Genomic DNA, 10,267 nt, shown 5'->3' with positions numbered 1-10,267 from the left:
GATAGAGGAGGAATAGAGGAGGGGTAGAGGAGGGATAGAGGAGGAATAGAGGAGGGGTAGAGGAGGGATAGAGGAGGGGGAGAGAGGATTAGAGGGGGAGAGGAGGGGTAGAGGAGGGATAGAGGAGGGGGAGAGGAGGGATAGAGGAGGGGTAGAGGAGGGATAGAGGAGGGGTAGTGGAGAGGTAGAGGATGGGTAGAGGAGGAATAGAGGAGGGGGAGAGGAGGGATAGAGGAGGAATAGAGGGGGAGAGGAGGATTAGAGGGGGAGAGGAGGGGTAGAGGAGGGATAGAGGAGGGGGAGAGGAGGGGTAGAGGAAGGGTAGAGGAGGGATAGAGGAGGGGGAGAGGAAGGATAGAGGAGGGATAGAGGAGGGGTAGAGGAGGGGTAGAGGAGGAATAGAGGGGGAGAGGAGGATTAGAGGGGGAGAAGAGGGGTAGAGGAGGGATAGAGGAAAGATAGAGGAGGGGGAGGGATAGAGGAGGGATAGAGGAGGGGTAGAGGAGGAATAGAGGAGGGGTAGAGGAGGGGTAGAGGAGGGATAGAGGACCATGAGTAGCAACTCCATGCATCATTTTAAAAGCACAACTTGTAATTTCTCTGTGTGGTTTTATATCCACCACCTCAGGCCTTGTAGCATGGCTCGTAACCCAAGCTGACTCAATAATATTTTACTGGGACAGATGGCCAATAAACAGTCCAGCAGCATGGCCCAGGGCTGGGTTGATAATAATACACAGTGGTTTGTTCTAGGGACATTTCCCTATTGATCATTGTGGCTTCACTTTGAAGTTGGCTTTGTAAGTAGTCCCAGTACATACAGAAGCCAGTGCTTTCCCCAGGGTTGCTCCGGTCTGAGACCATCCTGTAGAGGGGTTTCCTGTGGTGTTCTCTGAGCTGTTGGCTGTCAGGGAGTGAGATGAAGCAGGGTTGCTACGGTGGAAGGTAGACATAGGAGGAAGACCCCTGTTCACCTCTACAGGTGAGACTGAATGGGGAGAATAGACCTGCAATGCAATCAAACACATATGGTGACGGTGCAGCAGAGTACAGTACATATAGACTGAGTGGTCAAAACATTATGAACACCTGCTCTTTCCATGACATAGACTGAATAGGTGAATCCAGGTGAAAGCTATGATCCCTTATTGATGTCACTTGTTACATCCACTTCAGTGTAGATGAAGGGGAGGAGACAGGTAAGGAAGGATTTTTAAGCCTTGAGACAATTGAGACATGGATTGTGTATGTGTGCTATTCAGAGGGTGAATGGGCAAGACAAAATATTGAAGTGCTTTTAAACGGGGTAGTAGGTGCCAGGCGCACCGGTTTGAGTGAGTCAAGAACTGCAACGCTGATACAGTTTCCCCTTTGTGTATCAGGAATGGTCCACCACCTAAAGGGCATCCAGCCAACTTGACACAACTGTGTGAAGCATTGGAGTCAACATGGGCCAGCATCCCTGTGGAACGCTTTCGACACCTTGTAGAGTCCATGACCCGATGAATTGAGGCTGTTCTGAGGACAAAAGGGGGAGGTGCAACTCAATAGTAGAAAGGTGTTCCTAATGTTTTGTACACTCACTGTATATACAGTATATTTTTACATATTTGTCCCAAACTTTCTTACTTTTTAATATGTACTATGTTTTTATCATATGACAAATGAACTAGAAACTTACCAGGTGATTGTGTGATGGTTGCAGGTTACTGTAGCTTCCTGATTGGTGGGCTGAGGCCCCTCCCATTCCTCCATAGCCAGTCTGGTTCATTCCGTTGGAGTTCCACATGTCAGGTGAACTGTTAATCCCCTGTTGTTCGCCACAGGAGGAGGGGTGTGAGGAGGAGTCAAGGTTGAGGTCGTGGTGACTTGGAGATTGATCGTAAACCTGAGAAGAAGAGGGGGAAAAACAGCTAAATTAAAGATTGTGAAGTAAACATCTAGAATACTGAAACAATGACTTCAAAAAGTGACTCTTCCTCGTCACTGGAAGCGATCATTGACCTAGTAGAGACTAGAGACCAGACATACAGTACACACTGAGGACAAAACCTTCTCTTTCCATGACATACACTGACCAGGTGAATACAGGGGAAAGCTATGATCCCTTATTGATGTCACTTGCTAAATCCACTTCAATCAGTGTAGATGAAGCGGAGGAGACGGGTTAAAGAAGGATTTTTAAGCCTTGAGACAATTGAGACATGGATTGTGTATGTGTGCCATTCAGTGGGTGAATGGGCAAGACAAAATATTTAAGTGACTTTGAACGGAGTATGGTAATAGGTACCAGGCGCACCGGTTTGAGTGAGTCAAGAACTGCAACGCTGCTGGGTTTTTCACACTCAACAGGTCACCGTTTGTATCAAGAATGGTCTACCACCCAAAGGACATCCAGCCAACTTGACACAACTGTGGGAAGCATTGGAGTCAACATGGGCCAGCATCCCTGTGGAACGCTTTCAATACCTTGTAGAGTCCATGACCCGATGAATTGAGGCTGTTCTGAGGGCAAAAGGGGGAGTGTGCAACTCAATACTATGAAGGTGCTCCTAATGTTTTGTAGGTATAAATAGTGGGTATAAATATATATACAGTAAAGCCTATGAACGCATGTGAATATACAGTATCAGTCAAACGTTTGGACACACCTAGTCATTCAAGGGTTTTTCTTTATTTTTTACTATTCTCGTCATAGTGAAGACATCAAAACTATGAAATAACACATATGGAATCATGTAGTAACCAAAAAAGTGTTAAACAAATCAAAATATCTTTTACATTTGAGATTCTTCAAAGTAGCCATCCTTTGCCTTAATGACAGCTGTGCATACTATTGGCATTCTCTCAACCAGCTTCATGAGGTAGTCACCTGGAATGCATTTCAATTAACAGGTGTGCCTTGTTAATTTGTGGAATGTTTTTCCTTCTTAATGCATTTGAGCCAATCAGTTGTGTTGTGATAAGGTAGGAGTGGTATACAGAAGACAGCCCTAATTGGTAAAATACCAAGTAAATATTATGTCAAGAACAGTTCAAATAAGCAAAGAAAAACGAAGGTCCATCATTACTTTAAGACATGAAGGTCAGTAAATGCGAAACATTTCAAGCACTTTAAAAGTTTCTTCAAGTGCAGTCGCAAAAACCATCAAGCGCTATGATGAAACTGTCTCTCATGAGGACCGCCACAGGAAAGGAAGACCCAGAGTTACCACTGCTGCAGAGGATAAGTTCATTAGAGTTTCCAGCCTCAGAAATTGCAGCCCAAATAAATGCTTCACAGAGTTCAAGTAACAGACACATCTCAACATCAACTGTTCAGAGGAGACTGCGTGAGTCAGGCCTTCATGGTCGAATTGCTGCAAAGAAACCATTACTAAAGGACACCAATAAGAAGAGACTTGCTTGGGCCAAGAAACATGAGTAATGGACATTAGACTGGTGGAAATCTGTCCTTTGGTCTGATGAGTCAAAATTTGAGATTTTTGGTTCCAACCGTTGTGTATTTGTGAAACGCAGAGTAGGGGAACGGAGGATCTCCACATGTGTGTTTCCCACCGTGAAGCATGGAGGTGGTGGTGTGGGGGTGTGGGAGTGCTTTGCTGGTGACACTGTCTGTGATTTATTTAGAATTCAAGGCATACTTAACCAGCATGGCTACCACAGAATTCTGCAGTGATACGCCATCCCATCTGGTTTGCACATAGTGAGACTATCATTTGTTTTTCAACAGGACCCAACATACCTCCAGGCTGTGTAAGAGCTATTTGACCAAGAAGTAGAGTGATGGAGTGCTGCATCAGATGACCTGGCCTCCACAATAAACCGATCTCAACCCAATTGAGATGGTTTGAGATGAGTTGGACCACAGAGTGAAGGGAAAGCAGCCAAAAAGTGCTCAGCATATGTGGGAAGTCCTTCAAGACTGTTGGAAAAGCATTCCTCATTAAGCTGGTTGAGAGAATGCCAACAGTGTGTAAAATCCCTCCACTGGGATTCTCTGCCTCTAACCCTATTACAGGGGCCGAGTCACTGGCTTATGGGTGCTCTTTCATGCCGTCCCTAGGAGGGGTGCGTCACTTGAGTGGGTTGAGTTACTGACGTGATCTTCCTGTCTGGGTTGGCGCCCTTGGTTTGTGCTGTGGTGGAGATCTTTGTGGGCTATACTCGGCCTTGTCTCAGGATGGTAAGTTGGTGGTTGAAGATATCCCTCTAGTGGTGTGGGGGCTGTGCTTTGGCAAAGTGGGTGGGGTTATATCCTTCCTGTTTGGCCCTGTCCGGGGGTATCATCGGATGGGGCCACAGTGTCTCCTGACCCCTCCTGTCTCAGCCTCCAGTATTTATGCTGCAGTAGTTTATGTGTCGGGGGGCTAGGGTCAGTTGGTTATATCTGGAGTACTTCTCCTGTCTTATCCGGTGTCCTGTGTGAATTTAAGTATGCTCTCTCTAATTCTCTCCTTCTCTCTTTCTTTCTCTCTCTCAGAGGACCTGAGCCCTAGGACCATGCATCAGGACTACCGGGCATGATGACTCCTTGCTGTCCCCAGTCCACCTGGCCTTGCTGCTGTTCCAGTTTCAACTGTTCTGCCTGCGGCTATGGAACCCTGACCTGTCCACCGGACGTGCTACCTGTCCCAGACCTGCTGTTTTCAACTCTCTAGAGACCGCAGGAGCGGTAGAGATACTCTTAATGATCGGCTATGAAAAGCCAACTGATATTTACTCCTGATTATTATTTGACCATGCTGGTCATTTATGAACATTTGAACATCTTGGCCATGTTCTGTTATAATCTCCACCCGGCACAGCCAGAAGAGGACTGGCCACCCCTCATAGCCTGGTTCCTCTCTAGGTTTCTTCCTAGGTTTTGGCCTTTCTAGGGAGTTTTTCCTAGCCACCGTGCTTCTACACCTGCATTGCTTGCTGTTTGGGGTTTTAGGCTGGGTTTCTGTACAGCACTTCGAGATATTAGCTGATGTACGAAGGGCTATATAAAATAAACTTGATTTGATTTGAAACTTGATAAAGCTGTCATCAAGGCAAAGGGTGGCTACTTTGAAGAATCTCAAATATAAAATATATTTTGATTTGTTTAACACATTTTTAACACCACAGGATCTGACCACAGGAATACACCACAGGATCTGATCCCAGGACCACACCACAGGACCACACCACAGGACAACACCACAGGACCACACCACAGGATCTGACCACAGGAATACACCACAGGACCACACCACAGGACCACACCACAGGCCCACACCACAGGCCCACACCACAGGACAACACCCCAGGACTACACCACAGGATCTGACCACAGGACCACACCACAGGACCACACCACAGGATCTGACCACAGGACCTCACCACAGGATCTGATAACAGGACCACACCACAGGACCACACCACAGGATCTGACCACAGGACCTCACCACAGGACCACAGATGTAATGGGGTATGATACTTTTGTATCACCTAGAAAAGAACTGCCAGGGAAATTATAATATAACAATACTTTTTATAATAATAAAAAATGAGAATGAACTACAGTATCATTGTAGGATGTGAAATGAAATACCCACCCACCTACACACCCACCATTGTTACCCCGACGACAACGCACTGTAAAGCAGACTGGCCCCTTAAAGACTCTGTTGAACATGATCACACACACCATACACACAACCCCCCTCCCCACACCATACACCATACACACACACCTTACACCCCCCCTCCCCCTCCCCACACCATACACCATACGCACACACACCATACACACACACCATACACACACACACACCATACACACAACTCCCCTCCCCACACCATACACCATACACACACACCTTACACCCCCCTCCCCCTGCCCACACCATACACCATACACACACACACCATACACACACACCATACACACACACACCATACACACAACTCCCCTCCCCACACCATACACCATACACACACACCTTACACCCCTCCTCCCCCTCCCCACACCATACACACACACACCATACACACAACTCCCCTCCCCCTCCCCACACCATACACAATACACACACACACACACCATACACACACACACACCATACACACACACCATACACACACACACACCATACACACACACCATACACACAACCCCCCTCCCCCCACAAACACACACCATACACCCCCCCCCCCCACCATACACACAACTCCCCTCCTCCCCAAACACAAACCATACACCCCCCCCACACCATACACAATACACACACACACACCATACACACACACACCATACACACACACCATACACACACACCATACACACAACTCCCCTCCCCCCACAAACACACACCATACACCCCCCCCCACACCATACACACAACTCCCCTCCTCCCCAAACACACACCATACACCCCCCCCCCACCATACACACAACTCCCCTCCTCCCCAAACACACACCATACACCCCCCCCCCACCATACACACAACTCCCCTCCCCCCACAAACACACACCATACACCCCCCCCCACACCATACACACAACCCCCCTTCCCACACCATACACACAACTCCCCTCCTCCCCATACACACACCATACACACAACCCTCCTCCCCCCAACACACACACCATACACACAACCCCCCTCCCCCCACACACACACACACCATACACACAACCCCTCCCCCCACAAACACACACCATACACCCCCCCCCACCATACACACAACCCCCCTTCCCACACCATACACAACTCCCCCCCAAACACACATCATACACACCCAACTCCCCTCCCCCCACACACACACCATACACACAACCCCCCTCCCTCCCACACACACACCATACACACAACTCCCCTCCCCCCCACACACACACCATACACACAACTCCCCTCCCCCCCACACACACACACCATACACACAACCCCCCTCCCTCCCACACACACACCATACACACAACCCCCCTTCCCCCCACACACACACCATACACACAACTCCCCTCCCCCCCACACACACACACCATACACACAACTCCCCTTCCCACACATACACACAACTCTAGCCGTAACCCTGGCTGGTACGAGTCCTGTGGTGATAGTGGGAACAGGCCAAATATAGGAGCCCCGGCCGTCGCCATCCCTGTTTCACGCACACGCACACACACACACACACACACACACACACACACACACACACACACACACACACACACACACACACACACACACACACACACACACACACACACACACACTAGCCCTGTCTAAACCTCCATGGGTAGCATATGGTACAGGATAAAGCCAATTGTACTCCTTACTATGGGACGGAGCAGGCAACCCGTTAATAACACACACACACACACACACACACACACACACACACACACACACACACACACACACACACACACACACACACACACACACACACACACACACACACACACACACACACACACACACACACACACACACACACACTCGCTCACTCCTTGGACGTAGTAGGCGACCCGTTAATAATGGCCACACCCCCGCCCCAGCACACCCTCGCTGTCCCCCGCTGTCCCCCAATAAATCCCCCTCGACACACACCCTGAAAAACGCATACATAAACCGTCAACATGGTGTTCTCTTCTAGTACTGCATTGATTTACTAACCATCAATAACGGCATCATTAAAGATTAGAGACTCTCCATATGTGAAGAACACAACTGAAGGAAGACAGACACATAGTATATGAGACATGTTCATAGTTCTGTGTTCCGTTAGCATCTCTGATAGCAACAAAAACTAAATAGTTCTGTGTTCCGTTAGCATCTCTGATAGCAACAAAAACTAAATAGTTCTGTGTTCCGTTAGCATCTCTGATAGCAACAAAAACTAAATAGTTCTGTGTTCCATTAGCATCTCTGATAGCAACAAAAACTAAATAGTTCTGTGTTCCATTAGCATCTCTGATAGCAACAAAAACTAAATAGTTCTGTGTTCCGTTAGCATCTCTGATAGCAACAAAAACTAAATAGTTCTGTGTTACGCTAGCATCTCTAATATCAACAAAAACTAAATGGCTTAAATATATTATGAAGACAATAAAAGAGGACAAGACCACATTTTACACTCGAAATGTATACTTTCAATCATATACAGGAAGATTTAAATGAGTGTAATATTGACCAACTATTCAATTTGCCTCTGCTCTATAGTAACACCACATCCAACTCTAGCCACATGCAGTCAATTTGCCCGTCTGCGTCTAGTACGAACGTCTGGTTCTAGTTAGTTACTCTCCCAGAGATCAAAGCAGTCTTTGATAGCGCCTGATAATGATCCGTATAGGGACCCGTGTTAAAACAGACTACGGGTTAAATCAAATAGAGATCAGAGCAGCAATCTGCTTCACGTCAAAAAAAAATGGTAGACGGTAAAAAATGAGAATGATATGTGTTGTGTTCTCAGGTCTGTCTGAACTGAGAGAGGAATCGTGATCATTAACACAGTGTATTGATCATTGATGTGCGTTAGTGAACTCACTGACCACACAGCCAAGAGTAAAATGGTCAATGTCACTTCACTATGCATTAAAGATGATCAAAGAAATCTAAATAATTTGTAAATCTAAATTCATAAACTTGGGAACCAAAATTAATTAATAAACACCGACAACACTGACTGAATAGCACACAGAGTCCCAATCCCACTCACCATACAGTAATATCCCTTCCCACACACACACAGCCATATGTGCCCATTCCTAACCCTTAAAACACTCAAACACATGGTTGCTGCAATAACTTTTGGGTAGCTGTATATCAAAGGGTCTGTTCCTGTGCTGGTATAGAATGTAGTCTGCATGGACTCCCTGGTGTGATAAATGACAATGAAATAGAAACAGATGAAGGACTAGCTAGTACACACAGTGGATAGAGTAGGTTTACTTTGATGCGTCAATACTGTACTATTCTACGATAAGGTGTTATTATATCGATAGTGAACATATGGATAATGTATTTGAATGATCTATGCCTTATTCCATGTATTATGTGTATATGAGGATAATGAAGATAACACGTGACAGAGAATAGATCATGGAGAGTATATCACGATAACGGAGAGTATATCAAGATAACGGAGAGTATATCAAGATAATGGAGAGTATATCAAGATAACGGAGTGTATATCAAGATAATGGAGTGTATATCAAGATAACGGAGAGTATATCACGATAACGGAGAGTATATCACGATAACGGAGAGTATATCAAGATAACGGAGAGTATATCAAGATAACGGAGAGTATATCAAGATAACGGAGAGTATATCGAGATAACGGAGAGTATATCAAGATAACAGAGAGTATATCGAGATAACGGAGTGTATATCCATTAAAAATAACTATGTAGAGATGTCTGTTTATTTATATTCCTATAGGACCTTCAAGCCAGTTCCAATGCAATTTTGTCATTGTTCCCCCTCTAATCAGGGACTGATTTAGACCTGGGACACCAGGTGGGTGAAATTGATTATCAAGTAGAACAGAAAAGCAGCAGACCCCGGACCTCGTAGGGTCAGAGTTGAATGCCTCCTGCTATAGTAAATATCAAGGAGAGATAATAGAAGAACATCTAATTACATCCAATCATTCACAAAGACAGTATGCAGACCGGTGCACACGTTTCTAGAGTGGGGAACACACTCACCGATTTGACGTAGCAATACATCAGGTTATTGCTGGTGGTCCCGGCAGAGACAGGATAGGAAGCGCAGTACATGATTCTGTTCAGTTTCAGATCAACAGTCCAGTAGTTTCAGCAGTGTGTCCGTAGTCCTGTAGTATAGACTCCAGTAGTCAGTAGTGTCTCAGTATAGACCTGTGAGTCCACAGCTCCAGTCTCTGTTCATATGCTCTGTAGTCAACATACACTCCTCCTCCTCTTCTGACCCTTTACCCTGCAGCTCGCTTAACTACTCTGTCACAGACAACTTATGCAAATGAGGGCTGGTCCATTCCAGGAATTGGTGAGGGGTGATTTAGGGAGGGATTGGGGAGGTTCCACTAGTACACACACAGTCACAGTCACACACGCTACCTACATATCTAGTACCCCGTTGGTTTACTACTATATAATAGGGTGTCTTTCAAACAATAGGAGTGAGTGAACTTCAAAATAACTGATTAAAAAAGGCAGATCAGACAGGGATTCCCTTCAAACACACCTCAACTAAACACACTCCTAACTCTAACCAAACACACCCTAACTAAACACACTCCTAACTCT

General features: G+C 46.2%; 1 protein-coding gene across 3 annotated transcripts in view; it reads right to left on the bottom strand.

Moving 5' to 3' along the window:
* LOC139578111 (transcription factor 12-like) overlaps positions 1 to 9,918 on the bottom strand; it is an 18,128-nt gene extending 8,210 nt beyond the window's left edge. For all 3 annotated transcript variants that reach the window (XM_071405328.1, XM_071405329.1, XM_071405330.1), the window contains exons 1-3: positions 9,689 to 9,918; positions 1,682 to 1,888; positions 822 to 1,007 (exon numbers count right to left, since the gene is read on the bottom strand). In XM_071405328.1, coding sequence (XP_071261429.1) covers positions 822 to 1,007; positions 1,682 to 1,888; positions 9,689 to 9,760 — 465 coding nt within the window. In that variant the 5' untranslated portion in view covers positions 9,761 to 9,918. The remainder of the gene's footprint in view (positions 1 to 821; positions 1,008 to 1,681; positions 1,889 to 9,688) is intronic.
* Positions 9,919 to 10,267: the final 349 nt, after the last annotated feature.

The sequence above is a fragment of the Salvelinus alpinus genome, chromosome 6 (genome assembly GCF_045679555.1).
Source record: "Salvelinus alpinus chromosome 6, SLU_Salpinus.1, whole genome shotgun sequence".
Lineage (NCBI taxonomy): Eukaryota > Metazoa > Chordata > Actinopteri > Salmoniformes > Salmonidae > Salvelinus > Salvelinus alpinus.
The sequence above is the reverse complement of the archived record's forward strand: the minus strand, read 5'-3'. Positions and strand labels throughout refer to the sequence as shown.